Source organism: Myodes glareolus, chromosome 20, assembly GCF_982192425.1.
Source record: "Myodes glareolus chromosome 20, mMyoGla1.1, whole genome shotgun sequence".
Classification (NCBI taxonomy): domain Eukaryota; kingdom Metazoa; phylum Chordata; class Mammalia; order Rodentia; family Cricetidae; genus Myodes; species Myodes glareolus.
This window is the reverse complement of record NC_142045.1, coordinates 26,628,790-26,655,299: the sequence shown is the minus strand read 5'-3', so window position 1 is coordinate 26,655,299 and position 26,510 is coordinate 26,628,790. Positions and strand designations below refer to the sequence as shown.

The 26,510-nt window shown below is 45.4% G+C and overlaps 1 protein-coding gene across 2 annotated transcripts in view; it reads right to left on the bottom strand.

Annotated features, from left to right (window-relative positions):
* Positions 1 to 4,353: 4,353 nt before the first annotated feature.
* Positions 4,354 to 26,510, bottom strand: part of Clrn1 (clarin 1) — a 43,003-nt gene continuing 20,846 nt past the window's right edge. Inside the window, exons 4-5 of one of the 2 annotated variants that reach the window (XM_087899495.1) lie at positions 21,116 to 21,295; positions 4,354 to 7,102 (exon numbers count right to left, since the gene is read on the bottom strand). In XM_087899495.1, the coding sequence (XP_087755621.1) occupies positions 6,837 to 7,102; positions 21,116 to 21,295 (446 nt within the window). In that variant the 3' untranslated portion in view covers positions 4,354 to 6,836. Of the gene's footprint in view, positions 7,103 to 21,115; positions 21,296 to 26,510 lie in introns of those variants that run through there. The other variant, XR_014996921.2, reaches the window with a different exon arrangement.

The following is a 26,510-nucleotide window of genomic DNA, read 5'->3' as shown; positions in this document are numbered from 1 at the left end:
GCTCTTGGTGACCCAGGCCTGGGACAGTGGTGGAGGGTGCCTGTTACTTTGGCGGGTCCTGCAAAGGACTAGGACGTGTGTTGTTCAGGGAAAAGGCAGGATGCCGAATTCAGGCTGTCTTGCTCGGTATCAGTCCAGGCCTCAGACAGGCTAAGGACGCCCGAGCTTTCCCTGAGAGTCAGGGGCTGCAGTGACTCTGAAACTAGGGTACCCTTGTGTGGCAGAGAGATCCCCAAATATGCAACTGGAGCATATTGGAGGCTCGAGAATCCTTCCCATAAAAGCTCAAGTCACTGTATAACAAAGACGTGTGGCAATTAATTATATAATGTATTGAGTATATTTGAAGTCTAAAAAAAAGTCAATTAGGAAAAATTAAGTCCTTCTTGTTTGACAATAAAAAGTGTTATTTTTTATGTGTGATATTGGTATTGTGATTTTTTAAAAGAGCTCTGGCTTATTAAGATATTTATGAATAAGGTATACAATGTCTAGAATTTCCACGAACAATCTAGTTTGTCTCCTGCTGTTAGCTCTGCATTCCAGAGCAAAGGGAAAGGGGGGACGGGTATACACCTTAAGAGTGTGATGTGGAATTTGCACGTGGCATGTTGCTCCTTTCCATAGACCAGAATCCTGCCACCACTAGTGCCCAGAGAGGCTGGAAATCCAGCCTCGTGGAACAGGTATCCACTTCAGCCCTGCCTCAGCTGAAGGGAGTCATCAGCAGAATCTACAACCGGAAATGTATGCACCACACAGAATGAAAACTTTAGACTCTGGGCAGTGAAAAGATTTGGAAAGCCCCCAATGTCTCACACTGAAACTTCTGAGGTCGAAGTAGCCATTTTAAAAATTGCAGATAAACCTTACACTGATTAAAGAAAAATGAGATGGGGCACTCAGAAAAAGCCAAGAAAGCAGGGGATGAAGGCAGAGATTAAAGAAGGGTAGGGAATAGAGGCTTCAGGTATGTCTTCACGGCTCTTTGTTCATCTTGGGTGGTTTTTTGCAGAGCCTAAATATCACTGACCTGAGATTACCTGGGTAAGGCAGGCCTGACACCTCATGCTCAGCACTGTGGAGCAGAAATAAATGTGCCTGGGGAAGCATGCACCATCATATAGTATAGTTTCTTGGGGCATCATTATCTGTGCCAATTGTGACAGTCTTAGACGCTGTGGATAATTCAGTCATGGACTGACTCCTAACTGCACAGAATATGGATTGAAGAACATTCTGGATGCATTTAACCAGATATAAATGAAAACTGATGAGACCAAGGCTTCTCCTTCTTGTCAGAAAAGAAATGTTTGCACCTGCATTTGGAGAAGAGAAAACGGACTCGTGGGGAGAGGCTTCCGAAGACGTGTGGCATCTCAGATGCTAACAAAGCAGATTAGGACACTGGTCAGAAAGGTCCTCAGTGCCAGGAGGGCTCTTCTGGTTGAAAAGGCCAGATGGAAGCCTTCAGAGTTGTGTCTGCCAAAGAAAATAGTGAATCAAAACCAGAAGAAGCCCCAGAATGCATCATCATGGTAGGAAGTATGGAGGCAGACAGGCAGGTATGGTACTGAAGAAACTGGAGAGATAGCTGAGAATTCTACATTCAGAAAGTAACACTGGGCATGGCTTGAGTACTTGAAACCCCAAATCTCACCCCGGTGACACATTTCCTCCAACAAGATCACATCTACTCCAAAAAGGCCACACTTCCTAGTAGTAGCACCCCCTATGGGCTTATGGGTACCATTTTCATTCAAACTACCATGTCTGGGGGAGAAAAATATGGATAGATCTCTTCAAATAGGTGAAGGGTGTGCAGATATTTGTGTCCCATGTAAAGGCTCATTAAAAGATGACTTCAGCTGAGGTGGACTTCTGTGGATAGTCAGCCTCTTTCCCCAGTCGTTCCCATCATTGCCCAATGGGTCCATGAACACAGTGATCATGGTGGCAGAGATGAGTGTTATCCATGAGATTGACAGCATAGACTGCCACTCACTCAAGATCACTCACTGATCTTGCTAAAGTTGCTTCTGAGTTACAGATCTGCCAATAGCAGAGGCCAACACTGTCCTCTAGATATGTCACCATTCCCTGGGGTGACCAGGCAGCAACCTGGTGGCAGGCTGACTGCACTGAACCACTTCTTCCCTAGAAAGAACAAAGCTTTGTCTTTATTGGAGTAGATACTTATTCTGATGTAGATTTACCTTTTCTGCACATAATGTTTCTGCCAAAACCACCATCCATGGACTTACAGAATGACTTATTCACCATCATGGTATTTTATTGCTTCTGGCCAAGGAACTCATTTCACAGCTGGAGAAATGCAACAGTGGGCCTATGATCATGGAATCCATTGGTGTTATCATGTCCCCCACCATCCTGACACAACTCGCCTGACAGGAAGGTGGAATAATCGTTTGAAGACATAGTTACAGCACCGATTAGGTGGTGGCATCCTGGAGGGCTGGAGCAGGGTTCTCCAGAAGGTCATATATACTTTAAACCGGTGTCCAGTTTATGGTATGGTTTCTCTCATAGTCAGGATCCATGGATTCAGGAATCAAGGGGTAGAAAAGGAGACGATTCCACTCACTATCACCCCTAGTGACACGCTAGGAAAAAATTTCCTTCCTGGTTCCATGACCCTGTATTCTGCTGATCTGGAAGTTTTGGTTCTAGAGTGGAGATCCTTTCTGCCAGGAGCCACAACAAACACTGAACTGGAAGTTCAGACTTCCCCTTGGCCACTTCGGGCTTCTAATGCTCTTACACCAACAGACTAAGAAAGGAATAACAGGGTTAGAAAAAGTGATTGATCCAGACTACTATGGGGAGATTGGATTACTTCACAGTGGCTGTAAGAAGGAGTATGTCTGGAGAGCAGGGGATAGAGCCTTTAGGGCATCTCTTGGTGCTACCACAACCTGTGATTAAAGTCAATGAGAAACCATAGCAGTCTAATCCAGGCAGGGTGACAAAGGGCATGGACTCTTCAGGAAGGAAGGTATGAGTCATTCCTCAAGAAAAAGAGTCAAGAACTGCTGAGGTGGAGGAAATACAGAATGGGTGGTAGAGGAAGGTATTGATAAATACCAGCTCAGGCCACGTGACTAACTGCAGAGACAAGGATTGTAGTTGACATGAGTGTTTATGTCATGTTTTGTTACAAATACTTTTGTACAGAGACGATGTTTTTCCCCTCGATTTCTTTACCATATGATATAGTCTCATTTAAGAGACCACTGACAGTTATCATATTTGAGTTTGAGATACTAAAAGAGCGCCCCTCCTGTTCTAAATCCACAATGCATTTGAGGTTGTATGAGGAATAGCTACATCACGTTAGGTGTAATTATAATCTGGTTAAATATGTAGTACATTTGCAGTTTTCCCATGGGATAGTTATATCATGTGTAGACATAAGTACGACCTGGTCATTCTTTTGATCTGAAAATTAATCATGACATAAGGAGATATGATTGTGTGTCAAGTGGACCAGGGCTGAACTTGCAATGGCGATTACATTTTGAACTAACTAAAACCCCAAAATGCTTGTTCTTGCCTCGCTAGCAAGTCCATTCCATTGCTGGCATTGAGGAAGAATCTGGGCATGAACCTAGTTCTACTTTCATTTGACCAAGCTCACTTTATCGTTTTTAATTTAGTTCCTGAGGGAAAGATCTGTATTTCAGAAGGAATGCAGTCCCTGTGACCTTTGGAATGCATTGAAGAGCAGGTAGGAGCCTGCATACCCCTGTCATGCAGGACATGTAGCTGAAGCTCCACCAGTATCTCAGGAGCTCTTTGATTCATTCACTGGAACCAGCATCAGCATGTTCCCCTGAGCGCTGCATGCAGCGACAGCACTGGGGAGGTCTGACCATGCTGAAATGCAGTCTCCAAAATAGTCCCTCCCCCTTTGAAATTCCAGGGCCTTGTTAGCGGTAGAATGAGCTGGAAATGAAGGGGAATGAAAGGGTCAGATGGTAGGAAGGTGACCCAGTTTGGGGAATGTTAGCTATTGTTAAAAGCAGTCGGTTCTCTGGAATAGAAAGGACTTTGATTGGCAGAGTCATTCAAGAAATAATTACCCGGTGCCTCTCACAGGTCCTGGGATTCTGAACTGGTCACAAGCTGATACATCTGAACACCTGCTTACATCTTATGTATATGCTGCCTTAGCTCTGGGTAGGTGCTGTATAGTGGCAGGGCTTGGATTTGTAAAAGGCACATCACACCTTTGTCCGAAACAAACAAACAAAAGCCTAAAGCAACTCAAAAAGGTGTTGGTCTTAAAAATACTATAAACCAGCAGCTAAAAGGGACGGAGGAAAGAGTGGGACTTGGTGACTCAGCTGGTAATCCTAAGTCAAGAAACCGAATCAATGATGATGCAACAGTAAATAATAAACAGGCCAAGAGCTCCGTGTGGAGTTAGGAATGAAATTAGTCCTTTGTTACAAGATGCCCCCTTGCAGTCTTAAACCGTGGCTTTACATTTTCAGTTTCTAAGCTACCACAGTATTCACCCATTAAAACAAGCCACGACAGTAAAAGCAGTTGTTTGGGAGAACTAATCCTGGTAACAACGTGCTCATATGGGACCTTTCTCCTCCTCCAGGGAACACCCCTGGACTCTTCCGTAGACGTGTACCCTCTCCAGGCAGCGTCGCAGCCTTGATAGTTTGGTGCCTGGTAACCACGCTTGGGTCCTAACCTTGGCGGGGTGCTTGCCAGCCCAGGGCCAGCAGGGGGCCCTGAGTCCTCAGGAGAATGATGGCCACTAACTGGAAGAGGGGCCGAGCTCAGCAAAAATGACTGTCAATTTCAAGGCCTTTGATCCCTATGAAGGAGCAGACAAAAGAGTGTCACGCCAGGGCCCCACCTCAGGGCAACCCCAGGCATTTCATCTATTGAAAGAGGGACACAGAGAGAGTGTGAACTGTGAGTGTTCAGACTGATTGTGTGTGTGTGTGTGTGTGTGTGTGTGTGTGGTGATTGGATTTTCATGGACATTCTGATGTCTTTAAAGAGCCTGTTTCCTGCTCCTGTCCAGGCAGAAGGACTATTGTTAATCTGTCCGCGAGGTTCTCAGTAGGTTTCAGCGTCTGTCCCTTGTCTTCCTTTTAGAGAACACAGAGGAAGCAAACTCCTGTTTTCTAAAAAAAAAAAAAAAAAAAGCTTGCTGCTACAGGGAAGTTTTCCAGGCCTCTGAGAAGCGAGGAAGAGGTGGAAGGAGAGCCGTGGGAGTTCCGGGGAGGCATCCACTCCATCCTCCCCTTCCCCTTCTAACACAGTCTTGTGCCTGAGATTTTTGGCTCATGACTTCCAGGCCTGGGCATTAGTAGCTCATCACCAAAGAAAGTACATGCTCCTGGACAGACTAGCTGGTGGGCTTCTAGAAATGTTCAGGTGTGGTGAATTAAGGTGCAAGGACTCCATCTTGAAAACGCAGAGTGTGTCCTAATGTCCGTGTAAACAACACTCCACCATCAGAGTGGTTATCTCAGGTACACAGTAGCTCCTTCCTGGTAAATTAGTCTAAGATGAAGTGTGTGTGTGTGTGTGTGTGTGTGTGTGTGTGTGTGTGTGTGTGGTGGGGTGTCATGGAGGCTGGAGGACAACTGGGTGTCTGTCTCAATCACCTCCACCTTATTCTTGGGTCTCTCACTGACCCTGGAACTCACTGACTAGGTTTGACTGGCTCACCGGTGAGCTCCCAGATCTCTGCCTTCCCAGTGCCGGGATTACAGGCGTGTGCCACCAGGCTTCTCAGATGAGCGCCGGGGATCTGAACTCAGCTATTCAGCTCCTGAGGCCAGCCCTCTATCAGCTGAGCCTTCTTCTTAGCTCCCAGGTTTGTTTTCCTGAGCATTTCCAAACCCTTTATGGGTCTAGTGTTCATGGCCAAGGCATAGTGACATTTTCTCTGTTCTTTGCTCTTTTCTGAGTGCTTTCCCAAGGACAGATAGCACATTGAGCGTGAAGAAGGGTCAGTTTCGGATTCACTGTGGCCTTTGGTCACCAGCAGATTAATTTCGTGGACAATTCAAGGGGAAAGAATTTAGTTGGATCATGCTTCATGACTGCCATGGCAAAGCTCAATACCACCTCAATTCTGGGTTTATATACTATTCATAATGTGGAGTTCATTAGTGCCGCAGACAGGAAGCTGGAAACTGTCTCAAGTGGGTCGCTTTCACCAGGTTGTCTAGTCGGGAGGATTTCCCATCATGCCTGGGTGGCTGCTGCGCTGCCGGCCACTGCAAGCCTTCAGCTGCAGAAGGGAGGATACCTTTGATCCTGGCTGGCTTGTTTGTAAAGGTTTTCTAGTTTTGACCATCATAGTCACAATGTCATGCCTTAAGCAAACGGTCACAAAGAACCCTTGCAAAGATTCAGAACAATGTCACTTCAGGACACCAGCTTCACCTCGGCTTTCCGGGATCTGCGACAACAAATATGTGGAGACTAGAAATAACATCTGCTTTATTAAAATATATTCCGAGAGCCTGTGGAGTTCTTGGTGGGCCATGCATCTCACCCTTCCGTGAGTAAAGGGAGGAAACATCTGTCCACCTAGCCAGCTGCTGTGGACTAACTGTGCTAGCAGTTAACCACCAGGCAAAGCAACTTTCTGAAGCCACCCTCTGCCTCCGTGATTTTCTAGCCGGAATCCTTACTACACAGCCTGCAAACATAACTGAAGAGGACAGGGGGCTTGGTGCTTAAGAAGTCTAAACGCACCGATGAAATTAACCATACTGAAACGTGGCCAAAGCGAATCCATTCCCTTATTGAGAAATTATGGAGATATTTACTTTTCAGTACATTAAGTCTGCGGCCACATTAGTAGTCTCCGTGTCTTTAGATTTCGCAAACGGGAACTGAAATCCGGCAAGCCGTATCAGGAGCCCATTCAAAAAGTGGACAAAAAAACAAATGAAGACCACCCAGAATGAGGTGGTATAGTTTTCATTTTGCGTTTTGTAGGCATAGGTCCCTTCTTTAAAGTTTGCGATGTTTTCCGAGAGGCGGTGGATTTTCACTTCAGAGGCAAACAATATCATGACCAGACAGCCACAGGAGCCTGCAACACGAGGAACAAACAAGACGTTAGCACAAACATCACCTGAGTGTCAGGGTCCAGAGAGAACATCAAGGAGCAGAGCAAAGACAGCATGTCTAACACCATCCCCATGTGCATTCTTCTCCAAAATAATACTGCTGGGAAAAGGCAGTCATGATTCTCCAATCTGTGATTGGTAGCACTTGGGGTGTGGCTGTAACCCAGGCAGGTTCGTGCAGGGAGGGGACACTGATGGCTTGCACAGGGCAGTTAGAATCAAGCTGACCTCACTGCACCTTCAAAGCACGGTGACAAACTCCGACTGCTAAGCAGACACAATTGCTTCAAGGGAACACGTTCCTCTGTACTTCACAGGGGACACAAGATAAATGTCAGTTACGCAAACTCTTGGGAAAAGTCCCGGGTTTCCCCATAGACGGGTAGCATGACCCCTCCAGCTCTCAACTGGCCACCACTGCCCTGATGAGTCCCTGGGGCAAAGGCAGCTATTGATAAAATGTCATTGCCCAAGAGCATCTCCTTTCTGTAGCCGAATTCAGATTTTCAACTGGGTGTGTGCCCGCCTTGAATAAAGTCAGCATTATTCAGGTGAGACGAGGGTAGTTGAGGTGGAGAAGCAGAGAGGTACCACCTCACTCCTGCCTTCTCTGAGCTGAAATGTGATGCCTTCTGGGGACATTTTCGTCCAGGTGGCATCAGAAATGGCCACCTCAAAGAAATCATGAGACAGGGGAGAGAGCACTCTGATTAAAGTAGCCACTGTGCAAGTGTGAGGCCCAGGGTCCGGATCTCCAGAGCCCACATCTGGCAGGGTGGAATCACCCGGTAATTCCTGCTTACAAGGTAAAGGCAGGCATCCCCAGAGCAAGCATGCCAATAAGACTAGTTGTGTCTGTGAGCCTTGAATTTAAGCAGAGGACCTTCTGCAAAGAATAAGATGCAAGCAAGATCAAAGCTGATTTCCACCATCAACCTTGGGCCTCCATACACAGGCATGCACACATTCTCACTCAATGAGCCTCCACGAACATGAACCTCCACACACATGCATTCACACAAGAGCCTCCACACACATGCATGCACACAAGAGCCTCCACACACATGCATGCACACATGAGCCTCCACACACATGCATGCACACATGAGCCTCCACACACATGCATGCACACATGAGCCTCCACACACATGCATGCACACATGAGTCTCTACACACATGCATGCACAGACACTCAATGAGCCTCCAAACACATGCATGCACACAAGAGCCTCCACACACATGCATGCACACATGAGCCTCCACACACATGCATGCACACATGAGCCTCCACACACATGCATGCACACATGAGTCTCTACACACATGCATGCACAGACACTCAATGAGCCTCCAAACACATGCATGCACACATGAGCCTCCACACACATACATGCACAGACACTCACTCAATGAACCTCCACACACATGCAAGCACACACTCATTCAGAAAGAAATAGAAGCCGTGTGCTATTGCAAAACAAGTAAGCACAATCTGAATTCCAGACACACGAAGCCACCAGGCTATCCCTGGACTTTAGCCTCTAAATGTCAACATGTGAAGACATTTTCTGTTTTTATTGCTTCCCTTACTTCTGTGATTCCTCCATCACCTGTCACTCGATGGAACTGTAGGCTGCATGCGACCCCTGCCAGAGAGGGCTGCTCCATTCTACTTGGGTTCTGGAAACTGATCCACGGTCATCTTCTGTCCTGAGGATGAAGAAGGGGAATCTGGCTCCCTCCCCTCTTCCCCCTCCCCACTTCAGGTGGATGGCCTCAGGGACAGAAGCAGGTAGCAAGTGAGGCTGGACCTGGAGAAGGATTGATGGGCCAAACTCCTGAGAGTTTCTATGGCTACTGCTCGATTCAGACTGCCACCACGCAGTTCTTAGTAGCAGGTGACTGGCTGAGACGGCTTTCTGACTCTGATCAGACCAGACGAGTTCAACCCCAAATTCCTACTCTTAATATATGAAATTAGGGGATTTGAATCCCCAAATTGCATGTGTGGTTGCATCATCTGTAATAGGTAGAGATTTAATGATTAGCTTTTGACATTGTAATTGATACACACAAATGATCAATTAATAGCTTGCTCTATGATGTTTCTATAGTCCTTTATGTTTCTTGCAAGCCTTTTAAAGATTTTAATAAAATATAAAATAAAATATATTTTATTATATGTGTATGGGTATTTGGCTGTATGTCTGTGCACCAAGTATATGTCTGGTATCCAGGAGGGGTGTCGGATTCCCAAGGACTGGAGTTCCAAACAGTGTGAGTCACCATGTAGGTGCTGGGTATTGAACCTGGGTCCTCTGCAAGAATAGCAAGCATTTTTAACTGCCGAGTCACCTCTCCAGCCCCTTTTCCTTCTTAATCGTCAACTGCTGCCCTGCCCCACCTCACACCTCAGAAACCTTACTATATCCAAAGCCATAATAAAGTGTCTTATTCCCTCAAATAAGATTATTGTCAATTCAGCATATGACTCTTTTTATTCTTTGATTTCAGTTACTTCAAATACTATGGGAACAGCAGCATAGTGGTCTCAGTTCCCTTTCATTAATTCACTCATTCATTTTTTTTTTCAGTTAGACATAGTATAAGGCAGGCACAGGGAGAACAATGAGGATTTGAACTTGAAAGAAAACATCCATGGTCTCTGCTCTCAAAGAGAACACGATGAGTTATGAGTTACGCAGTATAGCAACAATTATAATCTCATCGAGGTGAGTGACAGACACAGCAGGGAAGGCGGGGCACTATTGCTAAGGGGCAGGCAGCATCCTCAGGGGTATCTATAGGAAAAGCCAGCTCACAAAGGGAGAGTAGGCTGTGTGGAAGGAGATGGTAAGTGTGAGTGAGCACAGGTCCCTGTGGCCTCTCCAAAGGCATTGGATTGTAGCACAGATGGACTGATAACTGATTGCTAGGCAGAGGAGCAGGCATGGACAGGGAAGGCAGGGAAGGTGCTTTGGGACTTCACAGAAACACAGCGGTCATCCTAACACTTGCGAGGTCGAGGCAGGAGGATTTCATGAAAAATAAAAAAAAAATAAAGGAGAAAGAGGCAGGCAGACGGAAGGGGACAAAGCAGGGAGGGAGAGAAGAAGGGGGAAGAGAAAGAGAAAGAGAAAGAAGAGAAAGAGATAGAGCCAAAGAAGAGAAAGAGATAGAGACAGAGAAGAGAAAGAGAAATAGAGAGAGACAGAGACAGAAACAGAGACAGAGACAGAGACAGAGACAGAGACAGAGACAGAGAAAGAGAAAGAGAAAGAGAAAGAGAAAGAGAAAGAGAAAGAGAAAGAGAAAGAGAGCCTTCCACCCAGGGCTGGCTCCATCAAATTGGTCATCATATCACACAAATAGCCGAAGGCTATCGCTTTCCTGACACTTTGCTTCCCACCCTCCTCAGCCTGGCTGCTGAGAAGATTCCTTTGTGAGATTTGTCAGCCTAACTATTTTTGTATTCCCAGCTTCAAACCAGAGCTCTCCCCTCGCAAGCCATATTATTCCTTTATTGTTAGATGCTAACAGAAAGGCCGCGATGCTGTTTTCTCTTTATCTTTTATTTGAAAATTGTAGCGAAAATGCCATCGCTGTTACTATAAGAGCTTTCTTTGTCTGAGGAGATGGTGAGTCTCAGACAGGAGAGAAACACTATTTCCTCAGTGCCTTAAAGGAAAATTCAAGCTCAGTTTCCTTTTCGAGTCGTTAAATATTTTAAAGGGATCCTTTGTTAAAGGGACAGTGTCTCCATGAGCCTGCTTTTCAGATTAGTCACCTGCACATCTTGAGGCACAAACTGGGTCTCCTCATGAAGATCCCCAGCAGCCGGCCAGCGTATGTGGCCAAGAGAGCAATCTGGGACTCCCCTCGAGACTCTGGGTGTGAGGGTTTGACCACCGTGAACTTTCTTATCTTGAAGTCAGAGGACGAAGCCCAAGGCGGAGCCATGACAGCCTGCCTGTGATTCCTAAAGGGAAACAGCCCAGTGTGAACTGAAGATATTTTTGCTTCTCTTTGTCCACCTCCATCAAAGAGATGTGGGATCAAGGATGACTATTTATGACTTACCGAGCAAAAGATACGGATGAAGGCTTTTGCTGTGTGGCCTGACTGCTTGGGTTGTGTGTGGAGGAAGGTGGGCTGAGAGACGTGAGAGATAGGAGAACCAGGCTTGTCACAGTTCCAAAATGATTCTCTATCCCAGCAAGAAGGGCCTCTACATCCTGTCCCCTGTCTAGAGGGGGTTGCTTTATTCCTCTTTAGAAAGCTCTCCCTCCCGTAACAAGGAGCATGCTTGAAGTCAAAAGAACATGTCCACCTGGAGAACAGGCCTGAGTTACAGGCCACACTGTGGGAACCTTAGAGCTCCTGCCCCAACAGACCTGAGCCTATATCTAGGCTGCAGGGTCATCTGGTCAGGGTTAGTCCTTCCAAGAGCGTGTTGGTGGCTGCTGTCATATATCCCTGAACACTGCGAATGTCTCAAGAATAGCCATTTGATATGCAGCTCAATGATACCGCCTCAATATATACTCAAAGCCCTTCCTAAATGAGATGAAGCCGACCTAGGAAGGGAAGTAGACAGAACTGGAGTCCAGGGTGCTTCTGTCACTGACTCACAGGCAGAGTTCACAGCAGTCAAGGATTCTAAATTGAGACCCCCCTCCTAGGTCCTTCTGGACGGCTGGTTCTGGGGGAAGAAAAACTCAGCGCATTGAATTGAATAGTTTAATTAACTTTAAACATAAATGTTTAAACTTACGGCATATGGATTTTTACTCGTATGCTCCCAAGGCCTCACACATGGTAGAATTAGGTCTGCCTGTCTCTCTCCTCTTTTGTCCCAGTGAACATGTACATCAAATTCCCTAGCTCAGCTGGAGCTACTGCGACAGGCCCCCGGCATGTCTGTCCGTCTGATCCTCACTGCTGGACTCACAGGGGAGTTAGAATGGACCAGACTTTGGAAGCCTGCTGAGCCGCACTCACACTAGAATTTGGAAACCAACCAGGTGCAAGGCCCACGTTTGCAGCCCGGCATCGCACACAGCGACCACAGCCACATTCCTTTTGTCTGTCTGACTTCCCCACCATCTGGATGCTGCTGTGCTTGTACTCCCTGCCTTTAATGGCTTTGATTACTAATGTAATTTCTGACTGAATAAGAAAGCTGAGTTATAGGGCTGTCATACCACAAATGAGCAGACACGTACAAACATTCACCATGGGCTAGCCACAGCACACTGGTGATTCTCATCTGGCAGCTGCCCAGGAGAGCCGGGTTGGGTGTTGTCTGTCTGCAGGCCCGATGACACAGGGAACATAGGTGTCTTAGGGTTTCTCTTGCTACGACAAAACACCACGGCCGAAAAGGAAGTTGGGGAGGAAAGGGTTTACCAGATCATAGACCATCATTGGAAGAAGTCAGAACAGAAACTCCAGCAGGGCAGGAACCTGGAGGCAGGAGCTGATGCAGAGGCCACGGAAGAGAGCTGCTCACTCGGCTTGCTTCCCCTGCCTTGCTCAGCCTGCTTTCTTACAGAACCATGAACCAGCAGCCCAGGAAGGCCATCAGAGACCTCCCCCATTGATCATTAATTGAGAAGATACCTTACACCTGGATCTCATAGAGGCATTCCCTCAACTGAGGCTGCTGCTTCTCCGATGACTCTAGCTTGGCCAAGCTGACAGCCACCACAACAGCTCACAGCCAGTAAGAAAGTTGCTTTTCCTGTTGCTTGGCCCTGAGCTTAACTCTGTTTTTGGGTGAGAGCATCTGCCAGGGTGTGTAGGCCTCCAGGGTGCCATGGGATGGAGTCTTCGTGGGGGAAGAAATTCAGAAATATCCCTATTAGCACGACGCTCACAATTTGGAGAATCATAAGTTAGGATGCCAGTTCCTTTGAAAGCCATAGCCAACACGTTCAGAATGGAAGCAGAGTTTCTCAAGTCTCTCTTAGGTGACAAAGAGGACAGACATTGTCTGTCTGACCTAGAACGACAAACGGTCATGTACTTCTTTGGACTACCAAAAGATTCAAAGCAAGAGGGGGACATTTACAACTTCGTAGGTGGGGGGTCAATCGCCTGGGACTTTTTACAGTCTCACTCACTGAAGGTGAAGCCCCAGGAATGGCTTCATTCCCAGGTCGAAGCTTTCTGCTTCCACACGGCTTTAGAGGACCGTGGTCACCACGAGAAAGCAAGTCAGGGGACAAGGAAATGGAGCCGATACCAAGGAGCAAAATTAGAGGCTATGATAACAAGGAATTAGGTTAGGTGGTTCCACAGAACAGAGATGCAGGAAAAGGAACGGCATCAGTTAAGCTAAGCCTCCCCTGTCTTCTGCAGTAGATGGCCAAACAGCCCACAATTCCCGAGTTTTCCCAGCGTCATCTTGTTGAGCAGGGTCCAAAACTCACAATGCCTAATGAAAACGGTATTTTAAAGAACGCCGTTGTTGCTGGTAGATATGCAGGGCTGGTTTTCCTTTATTTGTTCATTCCACAAGCATTGTATCATTACTGCACTGTGCTGGGTCATATAGTCACTATACATGACTAAACCAAACAAGACTTAAGGCAACTTTCCTTCCCAGGAAGCTGTGTTGGTAGCCACAGTGGAGAGATGCACTGACAAAGTAAGTAAGTATATTCCATAGCTGAGCAGAGTGTGATATGTACCAAGGAGGATAAAATAAAGCAGGCAGGAAGGACAGAAAGGTAGAAGGTGTAGGGAGTGCTTATGAAGGTAAGTATTCTGTAGATCCTGAAGGAAGTGAAAGAGAGGAGAGAGGAGGGGAAAGGAAGAGGGAGAGGAAGGGAGGGAGGGAGGGAGGGAGGGAGAGAGAGAGAGAGAGAATATGTTGAAGGAATGGTATTTCAGAGAGAGGACAACCATGCGTAAAAAGGGAGCCAGGAATGTTAATCAAAAAGGAGAGGAAGACAGAGTGGCAGAAGTCAGACATAGTATATATTCTGAGCCACAGCCATGCATTTCCATAGTGCATGGTGATGCTTTGGGGCTGTGGTAAGGACTTGGGCTTTGATGCTCAACAAAACAGAGAGGAAGATGTGCTTTCTGAATAGGACAAGAGTCCAGTAGCTGTGACAGAAAAGAAGTTGAATGCATCCTTGCCTGTGGTCCTTGACATTGGTGGTCTGAAAGCAAAAGCCCCAGACAATCCTGGCCTTTCACTGCTCTCCTGCACTTGGAAATGAACTCCCATGCCCACTGCCATCATGGGCTCCACCGCCACTTTCTCTTTCCTTCTTTGGTTTCTGTTCTGCGGTCTGTGCGGAACCTAGTAAGATAGTTTCAGTCCCGGCTTTTCCACGGCTAGACATCCCTGAATCTTTTTCAGACTCCCGGAAAACATCTCCATGATGACTGAGACAGAAAAAGGTGCACATTGTTCTCAATTCGCCAATTGCTGACTATTATGTCCTGCGGGCATTGCGGAGCCCGGAGAGGGAGGCGAGGGCAGTATTAACACTGAATCTGTGTGCGGTGTCAGAGCCCTTCTATTTTTATGCTGTTCTTTATTTTTCCTGTCTTCATGTTGCAGATTCGACTGTGTTTATTTTTGCTCTGTGCCATAGCTGTAATCATAATTAATTGGGCTTGTATTAGGAGCATGCCTTCTAAAGAAAGGCATAAATTGCATCTGTTTGTCTTGCTTGGTGGAACTCAAGACACGTGCCATCAATGCCACTGCAGCAAGCCCAGATTTGGGTGCTTTGCGTCCTCCTACAGAAGCCTGAGAAGTGTCATGCCAACTGCAGAGACTATCCCTAGACCGTTGGGGCTTTCTGCCAACGGTCCACGGCACGTCTTCCACACGAAGGTCTGGCTAAGGCTCTCCGCTCCCACTTAGTCAGCCCTGACAGTCAAATAGATATGAATGCAGTATGCTCAAATATCGTTGTGCCGATGTGAAAGCATGGGGCTGGTCACCTCCGAGCGCAGCTCTCTCTTTCTCTCCACCTCCTGAGCTTGGATCTTTGTATCCCCCCCTCCCCGTATTATCAGTCTTTCTCTGTTATTTACCTCCAGCTTCTCGCCACATTTATTAGACTCTCAATGGTGACTTCTATTTTGAAACATCCCTTTCGTACCTTTAAGCACCACAGTTGCCCGGATTTCCTTCTCTCAATATTCCTTTGCTGCCTCAATATCCTCTTCCTCTCCAATCCCAGAAGCCACTCAAAGTGTCCTTCAGATGTGAATCTTGACCATTTTTTTTTCTCAGTACCTTCCCCCATCCATTTTCATTTTCATTCTACGTAATTTCTATACCCTGGCAACACTTAAATGTAATTCTTTCATCTAAACCTACCCTCTGAACTCTAGATTCATGTATCCACCTGTCTCCACAACACCTGTACTTGGATATCTCAGAGCACCTCAGAACTGACACACCCCAAGTGGACCATTTGATTCCTGGAAATAAATGCCTCTCTCTAAACTGTAACCCTTGGCCCCACCCCCTCTGCCTGCTTACCTCAGCGAATGCCACCGCCAATTATTTGTGTAAGCTCCCTGCAAAATGTTTTGGATCTGCATTCAGAATTTTTTTTTTTTATTCTCTATCCATCTGCAAGGCAGTAGCATTGTTTTCAACCAGACATTGCTTAAAGAGGTAAATCTATCAGATACCTTAAAAGTTTCAAAAGCTCGCAGCAATTAAAATCCACTCTAAAATACTTAACAGAGACTTTAAGCTCCAGTATTAACCATATCATGTGATCTCCCTAGCTCCATCAAACATTTTAATTAATGAATGTGCATTTCTTCTCGCTGTCTATCCCTCTAGCAGTGTGGGTTTGCTTTCTCTTCCTCTATAGAACTCTCCTTCTCCAGGGTCTTGGGTGCATCTCTCCATGGTTTGGGAAGCTCTGGAGACTTCTCAGCAACTCAGTCACTGGGGGGAGACTCTTCTCCTCTTCCAGAAGCTCAAAGCCAGGTCCCTGCTTGCCTTGTCTGCATAACCTGTTTACCACCCTTTGAAGAAGGGCAACAAGCGGTTATTCGATTGTTCACATACACTCCCCCCCACCCCCGAGATAGGCTCTCCTCTGTATAACAGCCCTGGCTGTCCTGGAACTCACACTGTAGATCAGGCTGGCCTCTAACACACAGATCTGCCTACCTCTACCTCCCGAGTGCTGGGATTAAAGGCATGCACCACCACCACCTGGTTTGATTTCATATATGCTTTTGCTTGACTCTCCCAGTAGGTAAGACCCTGCGCTGGCTTCACTGTGGGGGTCACCAGCACCCCCTTTACAAGGACTGGACATGTAACCATTTGTTGCCTAAAAAAAAAAAAAAATCTCAGTGAAGGCACCTGTGGCACTGAGTCTCAATGCGGACTGCCAATTCAGATAGCTTCCTTTGAAAAAGCTAAGCCCAAATCCAAAACAGTATCCAAGCCCACACCCCATAGCCTTCAGCTTAATTGACATGGTAGGGAGCTGGCTTCAGCAATTTTAGAAAGCTCTTCCGGGGATTCTTATGCCCCAGATGGACTATGGGGGCCCATTAAGGTATTACCTAAATCTTACACTGGGGAAAAGGTTTCTTAAAACCAGCTTGTAAGCGACTAGAGAAGAAAGCAAATGAACTGATTTGCAAGAACGACAGTGGCCAGGAATGTTATCCCGAGACGGCCGAGGCATACAGATGATACTGGAATCTCTAAGGAGAGGATAGAGGTGTGCAGGATCTTGGGCTGGAAGCATCAGCGAGCTGCAGTGGTGGCGGCAGCCATAGGCATGGTTTTTCCTTTTCTGCCTCCTTTGTTCTGAAGAATTGACAAGCTCCACATAGAGAATTGGAAGACAACATTCTCTCTCTCTCTCTCTCTCTCTCTCTCTCTCTCTCTCTCTCTCTTTCTTCCTCATGGTTCAAGACACAAGCTAGGAGTCCCCACCTAGACAGGAAGTAGACATCTCAAAGATGGACTCATATGACTTCAGTGTGAAGAACTGTGGAGGACAGAGAAAAGTTGGAGGTGCATGGGGACACGAGGAAGGAAAAGAGGAGGTTCAGGGTGTGTGAGCAGCATCAATGAGCACAGATTCCTGAGCTGGGCGGGGAAAATGGGAAGGAATTCAGTGAAGGGAGAAGCCCCTGGGTGTCTCCTAATGGACTGTGACTCACTTAAAATTAACAACCCTAACACAGTCGCTGTTCTGTGAATATTCGTGTTTAAAGAGTTTGTGATTTAACACACACACACACACACACACACACAAACCCACAAAAAAACAAACAAATTAAAAAAAAAACCACCTCTAAAAATTTACCTTGATACAATCAGGATTTAGAACTGGGGTCTGAATGAAAGCTACAAACAGAATTAAACGTTTCCCACACTGTAAGGACTCCTGGGTTCCCTGAATGGACTTAAAGAGAATGAGGTGGTTTATGCTTCAAGAACCCTGTTTACTCCTAAAGGCTGTCACCCGTCTGTCCTTCTGACCCTCATTTTGTACAGCTTCTATTTAATGACCGACAATTTTTGCTGTTAAAATGAGGACTGGGGTTTCAGAAGCTGACTTCTCTGTGAACTCTGGGCCTTTGCAAGGGATTGCTGTGGACACGGCTCCTGCCCTTCTCCCTCTGCCCCCACTCCACCCCCTGTCATTGATTCACCACGCTTTATCAAATACCTGCACTTCCAAGTTCAATATGAATTAAGATACAGCGTGAGCCTCGGGACTGATTGTTCCGGTGTGTATTTGTGCACCCAGGTTCGCCCTTACATCACACTTGGCTGGAGGCCAAGGTCAGATCTGGGACTTGGATCGAACCCAGCATTCTTGGAGACATCTTGCTTTTCAGACACTGCTAGTTAGGCCGTCCATCAGAACTGTCAATTTGTCTCCAAAAGGGCTTCCCTTATGAACTTCACCCAGAGATGGAGCACTAGGTACCCGGGTCTGTAGAAGCGCAAGCGTCTCTCCACAACCAGCTTTTCTGTCCTCTACTTTATGAGGCTGGGTCAAGGTCTCCACACTCGCTTTGCTCGTCAGCTGGTTAGCTAAGTTCTGCTCAGAATGACTAGGGAAGGTCTGCTCCTTCTAGCTGGCCTGGGACTCCTGGCAGCAAGGCCATGGAAGCAGCACTTTCCCACTGGTAGCTGTTGGGACTTTCGGCATTTTTCCACACTTCCAGAATCTTCTGCTAGTGTTCTGAAGGGAGGCAGTGGCAGCTCTTCGAGGTCTGAAACCCAGTGCCCTCAGGGCCCCTCTATTTCTGGTCAGTTAAAGAAGTCTTCAGGTTCTTCGCCAACCCCAGGAATGGTAGGTGCTTCCAGAAATTACCCTCTGAGCTACCTCAGACCACCACTGTGGTTTTTCAGTTCTCCAACCCCTTCTTAGGCAATTCCCTCTAGCTTAGTGGTTCTCAATCGGTGGCTCAAGACCCCTTCGGAGGCTGAACGACCCTTTCATAAGGGTCGCCTAAGACCATCAGAAAGCTCAGATTACAAAACATTATGATCCATAACAGTAGCAAAATTATAGTTATGAAGTAGCAACAAACATAATGTTATGGTTGGGAGTCATCACAACATGAGGAACTGTATTAAGGGGCCAAAGTACGAGGAAGGTTGAGAACCACTGTTCTAAGTGCACCTTGGAGGTTGCGCAGAAGGGCTTCACCTGCAGGACCAGCTAAAGCACAGTTGTGTGTCCGCCCCAATAGCTCCCATTTCTTCACTCTGGGGCTGTGTCCTCAGAATTCACTGTGCTGACGGGTTCCCAGGTGACACGGACGCTGCTCACCTGGCCCGCAGCCCTGCTTTCAATCTCTGTTGAGGGCTTAAAGGTTAAGAGCACTGACTGCTCTTCCAGAGGTCCTGAGTTCAATTCCTAGCAACCACATGGTGACTCACAACCATCTGTAGTGAGTGAGAGTTGACGCCCTCTTCTGGTGTGCAGGTATATATGCAGATAGAACACTCAAATAATACACTCAAATAATAAAACAAACAAACAAATAAATCTTTAAAAAAATCAAATCTCTGTTGAGATCATGCCTCGTTTGTCTACTGCCTGGATACTTACAGACTCAACTGACTGTCTACCAGTTCAGTTTGGTATGTTCAGTGAGTGACATAATCCCCAAATGTTTACCCCTTGTCCTTCCTGGGAGATTGAGTTGCTATCTTGGCTTGCATATCCCACCTTGAGACTGCATCTTTTTCATCTCAGTTCAAAACCAGTCCGTTGCCACACTCCTGCCTGTTGCTCTCTGGCACAGGACCTCCTGTCTCTATGGTCTGCATTGCTAATTTTGTCCCAGTGGGGTTCTTATTTCTCTCACCTATGCACGTGAGGGTTGTTGTTATTTTTTTTTTTTTAACAATATACAGTAAGCTTCAAGTCAGCTGCTTTTGCCAGAGATAGGTGGGAACTCCTTGGACTGCCCTCATAGAGTGTTCATTCCTGTGATAAAGTTGTGTTATGCATCTATAAAAGATGTGAAGGAAATGTTAGCCGGATCCCTCCTGGGGAGCAGTCTCTTTTAGTTGGGTGAATATTTTGGTGAGCAAGGTGTGAGCGGGAGCACCCTGAGTGTCTGTATAGTGTGTGTCAACAGCAAGTACACCGCACTGCTTTCTGAAACCCATCAGCCCCTGTTGACTACAGGGCTCCGTTTTCTAGGCAGGCACCTGGACAAGTTGGTGCTGGAGCTGGATGGTGTGGGAGAAGCAGCAGTGTCAAGAGGAACAAGTCTGTGCTGGCTGCTTCAGAGCTGGCTGCCAAGGGCAGCTTCAAAGGAAAACGAAATTGTCCAGCAGGGACTTCCATTAGATTTTTGGCTGGTGTGAGCTGTAGTCTCCCGGAAATCATCAGTAGAACATAATAGAATGTTGAACTGATCTGTAAGTTTGGAATGGTGTAAAATCAGAAGCCTCCTATCGAAGGATAGTCACACATGAATTATGTAAATAGATTTCATTTTCTCATCTTTCTTTTCTTCTTTGAAAAAAAATGTATTAGAGGCGCCTCTGGCACTGACTAGATTTTACACCTTTTTCATCAACCCAGTTTTGAAGTGGAATGTGTTTATCAAAACACTGGATTTGGGTGGAGAGTAGATCCTTTGTATCCTTTCCCAGATAGAACCAGCGTTAGTCAACACGAAGCAGTGACAGTCCCGAATGTGGTCATTCATCTGTGGGTGCCTTTATCATTTTATGATGAAAAATTCTCATTTTTCTCATTATGAATAGATAAATGTACACTAGTGAACATTTAGAAATATTGATAACTGGGGTGGGCGGTGATGACTCAAGCCTTTAATCCCAGCACTTGGGAGGCAGAGGCAGGTGGGTTTCAGTGGGTTTGAGGCCAGCCTGGTCTATAAAGCAAGTTCCAGGACAGCCAGGACTTTTACACAGAGAAACTTTGTCTCAACACACCAAAGGAAAAAATATTAATAACAATGAGCAAAATTAAGGCTATCCATAGCTCCCATCCTTGGAGATCACCACAACTAGCAAAGTATCCTCACCCATCACCCATATATAAATATAGCTTTTATATTAGTATGTGTGTATGTGTGTGTGAGAGTGAAAGAATATATGGCTATATATAAACAATTCCATCAATTTTTATATGTATATTTTCTGTATTTATAGTCCAACAGGTTCATAATATTTGTAAAATATTACTAATGTTTTCATTTAACAATTTGATACAAGTGTTAGCCTTTTGATTATATCTTCAAAATTATAATGTAAAAACTGTATTCATTCATTCATATAGACTACTATAATGTATACAGTGAATTCCATATTGTTAGATAATTATAGTATTTCTCCATTATTTGCTGTCATATATAATACTACAAAAATATTACTGTACGCATGGCATAACTACATTTAGGTAGAGCATCTTTTGACACACTAGAAAAGCACTTAGTCTTTGGAGGTAGAATTTTATACTTGCCTGAAATGAAACTCACAAGATATAGCCCTAGTGGGCCATGCAGCGTTTCAAAGGGCTTGCCAAAAGCATTGTACATGAAGAAGGCTGTCCCCACCATGGTTAAGATGACCAGAATCATGGAGAATAGAATGATATTGACGTGGATGCTCACGGGGATGGCTGGGAGCAAATCTGGGAAGACTGGGAAAAAAACAAGGATGAGAAGAATTTTATGATCACTACTCTACAGGTATAACTGAAAATTTAAATCCCTATTCTTTCCCATGCTTTCAAAAATCACAAAAAAATCATTTTGATGAATACGTTTTTTTCTCACCTACCAATTTACCCAAAGATTTAAAGATGAGATAATTTTCATAGAATTCATCAGTAAAATATGGCACTTGGGAAGTCCGGGAGAGCCTTTGGTCCTTGGTTTTTCTCAAACGCTGGATTGATAACTCAAAACTGTACATTTTTATGACCCAGGTTTCAATGATAGTTATCAATAATCACTTTTTAAAATTATCCAAATTTTATAATAATATTTTAAATTTGAATGCACCTGGGAGAATTCCAACATCAGGAGGTTTTTATCCCACCTCTGTGTGCTAGAATATAAAAATTGGTTTCTAGGTTACAACAATAGTAGAGAATTGGAAATTTTCGGTCAGCTTCAATATTTTGATGTAGCACAAAGCTGTGGGAAAATTATTTCTGGTACTACAGGAAATATTTTTCGGGTTTAGTAAACATGCCTAATCTATTTCTAGATTCTATATTCAGGGCAAGTTATCCTTGCCTGCTCAGGAGACGAAAAACCCTACAGATATCAGCTACCTCTGCATCAGCATGCCCACCTTCAGCAAATCTGGACCACAAAGGGAAGAGCAGTCCAACGCATTTCAGTTTCCCCAGCATTGAGCCGAGGTTTAACTTATTTATTGAGCTCCTACTATGTGTCAGCCACTGCTTTGGGAGCTGGAGATAGAGCCGTAAGAGAAGACAGAGAAAGACCCAGAAGTCTCCCACAGAGCCTGGAAGCTGAGAGTACAGAGAGAACTGGAAAGGGAGCAAGCAAATCCAATTACTTATTTTCAAAAGTGTTCACTGTGGTTGTCTCCCTGGACACGGGTGTCACTTCCCCTTTAAGAGGAAGAGTTATTTCTTCAGGGCCCTTCAGAAGTAAGGACATCCCATAGCTTAGTTGCCTTTAATCGTCCTGTGATAAAACTGCATCTATTAAGTCCAAAACATTTAGCACTGACCCCTGTTAGTGTGAGTGTAGGGTAAGGGAGCCCCTTGTGCACTTCTCTTGGCGCTGGACAGTGTCTATAAAGCCCCGAAATGTCCACACCCTTTAGTTCAACAACTTGCCTTATTTACAAGAGCCTCTATTAGGCCTATTTAGACATATGATTCCAGCGAAGTATTGTAAACACAGTCATTGCTGAATCTTTGGTTTGGAAAGAGCTCACATGTCTAACAATAGCACACACAATCCTCTGCGATGGGATTTCACAGAGATCAGAGCAATTCTATAGGAACAGATGTGGAATTATCATCAAAATGCGATGCTAGATAGAAAGAAGCAAACCACATAGAGGGAAACGTGCATTATTCTGCCACTTGTGACGGGTGCAGAGGGCTGTGTTTATAATGGTTGTTTAGTACTCAGCTCTCCTGACTGAATTCTCTTTACAGCTGAGATGGGTATGTTAGTATATTATTAAAAACTGAGGCACAAGTGGCTGGGGAGATACCCCGGTGGGTAAGAATACCTGCTCTGCAAGCATGACTGCCTGAGTTCAAGTCCCTAGCTCCCATGCAAAGAATAGGGCATACTGAGCACTGAAAGGCAGAGTCAGAGAGACCCCAAGAGCTCACTGGCCAGCCAGCCAGCCTAGTAAAAACGGTGAGTTTCTTCTTCAGAGAGGAAGACCCTGTATTTTCTTAACTTTTTTTTTTTGTATTTTTATTCCAAAAAGGCCTCACTATATATTCCTGGCTGGTCTGGAACTGGGCCTGGAACTCACTCTGTAGAGATCAGAATAGCCTCATATTCACCGAGATCCCCCTGCCTCTGTCTCTAGAGTGCTAGGATTAAAGGCGTGCCCCACCACATCAGGAAAGACCCTGTCTTCAAAGAAGACAGTGGGAAGTGAAAGATGAAGGCATTGAGCTTCCTCCTCTGTGTATTAGCACAGATACTTAGACCTGTATACACACACACACACACACACACACACACACACACACACACACACACACACCTGCTTCCCTGGGGTATGGAAGTAGACCTGTCCTCTGCTACAATAACCTGCCCTCTGGGGATTCTAATTGTGGAGACAATTCAAGCAACCCACCCTGCTCTTCCTACACTTGCTTTGACCAGCTGTTGACTTGGTGTTATTAAAGCCAGCTTCCATTCACTTCTCTGGCAGCCATGTTGCGTGAATAGGGCAGGTGAGTTATTCCTCTTCAAAAATAACTTCAAACGCAGAAAAGAGTTGCACTGATTAGCCTCAGGGGGAAAAGAACCAGAAGCAAAGCTATGCTACCATGAAGAGAGTTCTGATTCTTAGGAAGGCTCTTGAAACTCCCATCCTGTGTGCAAACTGAAGAAAATGAAGACATGGCCACTCTGAAGCAAGGCTGAGGAGAAAGGTTTTATTCTTGATATGAGGGAGGGTACAGCCAGACAACTGGAACAGTCCAGAACAGGGAGAGAAAGTAGCAGACTACACATGACCAGTGGGCCGTGAGAGGAGAGGTGGGGGAGGGCGAGAGAGGAAGAGAGATGGGCAAGAGAGGAGAGGACAAAGAGAACCAAGAGAACCAGGAGAGAGCATGGCCAACTTGGTAGGGTAAAATAGGAATCAGAAACTGCGGAGGAAGGACAGGGAAGCCCTTAGGCTGGAGAGCTTTAGGGTAAAGGACGGGGTTAGAAAGGCTCAGAGAAGTCACTGGTACAGAAGCAGCCCAGAGGCCAAACAGACACTTCGGTGTGCTCATAGACACCACAGGTAGCCATTTGAGTTTCTTTTGGATCTGACAAAACTACCCAGCAGGGTGTATAGGACTTATATTTTATCAGCTTTCTAATGTTTTGATAGCAATAGCCCATCCTCCCAGCATCCTCTTCGTGCTTCCCAAACATTTCCACAGAATGATCGATGAGATTCCTGGAGGCCAGTGTGTCCTGTTGGGTTAAGCGTGGTTCATCCTTCACTGACCTAAATATCTGAATTTTTTTACTGCATGGTAATACTAACCCTTAAACACCAGAAGCCTGCAGGAGACTACTTCCTAGACACAAGCGAGCTGCCCAATGTCATGGAACTGACAAAATATTTCATGGCCTGTTCCCAGCTTCAGCCATGGACAACTCACATTAGTGCTGATCAGAAAACGGGTTTCTCTCCAGCACTGACTCTCCTCTCCCACAATATGGGACACAGGCATTGAGTTCAGGTCTTTAGCCTTGGTAGCAAGCAAGCTCCTTTACCCACAAAACCTGGCCCAGCATGTTTGATTCTTACAAAAATAGGAGGGAAAATAATATTTTACCCTAAGTGTGCAGACTCACAGAAAATCACTGAGGCACAGAAAATCAGTTTACCTAAAGTCACAGTAACTTAGCAGCCTTTGTTGTCATTCTCCAAACCCTTTAAAATTCACATGGGAAAAATGTATCCCTTTCTGATCTTGTAAGTTTTTAAAAATTTATATTATTGTTGTTGCTGTTGCTGCTGCTGTATATATGACACAGCATGTGTGCAGAGGTCAGAGGACAACTCTGTTGAGTTGCTTTCTCCTGTACATTTCTGCAATCAAGCTCAGAATTCCAAACTTGTGCAGAAGGCTCTGTTACTCACTGAGCCATCTTGTCAAAGCTGTGTGCGATTTAACAAAGGTGTTCACTTTGTACAACTGGTACCACAGTTAAGATGTAGGATGTTCTACCTGTCCAAACCTTCCCGCATTCTCTTATTCTAATTTCTCAACTTCTGCAGGTGTAACTCTAGAAGAAAAAGTCAAGTGCTCTCTGCAATGTAGGTGCCATCTACATTCCTACCAGTAATGCAAGGACCCAGTTGTCCTACAAATTTTCAGCAGGATTTTAAAAACTGTAGCCACTTATTAGATATGTAGGCTATCTCGTTGTTTAATTAGCATTTCCCAAATGACCAATAAGACAGATCATACTTGGTGAGCTCGGTTTTGATATTTGCATTGGTTTTGGTGAAGTGTCTATTTAGACTTTTTGTATGCTTTTCATTAGGTTGTTTGTGATGGATTTTTGAGTCAGTTTTATGCATGCTGGATGCAAGCTCTTTATCAGACAAAAAATCAAATATTTTCTCTATATCTGTGTCTTTTAAAGAACAGCTTTTATTTTTATGAAGTCTAGTTTATTAACTTTTTTCTTTTATGTATCGGGTTTTATATGCCAAATCTAAGAAGTGTGTGACAAATAAAAGGCCACAAATATTTTCTGATGTTTCTTGAAATTTGTAGTGTGTGTGTGTGCGTGTATGTATGAAGGCAGGACAGGGTACTCTTGGGTGTTGGTTCTCAGGCACTGCCCAGCTGTTTTGCATTTTGCAGCAGGTCTCTAACCAGCTGAGGACTCTCCAGTTACAGCAGGTGGGTGTTGTGTGACTAAGGTTTTTTGTGGGGAAATCCAGGACACACATCTATTCCCCTCAGATCTACTAAAGTATGGAGACCGCTAGTCCAACCAATGAGCTAAACCAGTGAGTTTTATTGGGATTACTTAGAAGAATATGGGTAAGAGATTACTTACAGGAATAGAAATGACTCAAAGACAGCTGCATCATTAAAGCCCATCTCAGCATGGGTGACAGCCCACAAAAGCTAGAAACCCGGAGCATCCTGCCCAGCCTGCAGGCAGATCAACGGGTTGGAGAGTCCTTTCCACGTGACTCTGGTCTAAACTTCTTTCAGGCATCCTGACTAGTTTGTGCTTCTCCCTGGAAGTTGGTCTGGTCTCAGAGTCTTCTTTGCAGCTTTTATTGCTTACTCTGGCAGGGAGGAGCCTAGTGAATCTGCTCAGTTTCAGGGGTCTCCTGAAGCTTGTTTGAGTTGTTTGCCTTCCTGTTTAAGGAGCGTCCCTGAAGGATGGAATGTTTCAATGTGGGGGGTGGGGACTGTTATGTATCAGTGGGTTTGCTAGGCGGCCCCAGGATCTAATTGTCTTCTCTTCTCCAGCCCTGGGATTATAAACTAAATCTACCACATCTAGTTTATTTAGTCATTATTTGTTAGCATAGATTCTTGCATGCAAAGCACTTTGCTGACAGAGCCATCTCCCCTACTCCTTGGTATCTATTTTGAGTTTTTTATACACAGTAAAGTTTGGGGCCAAGTTGATTTTGCTTGTCTGCACCTG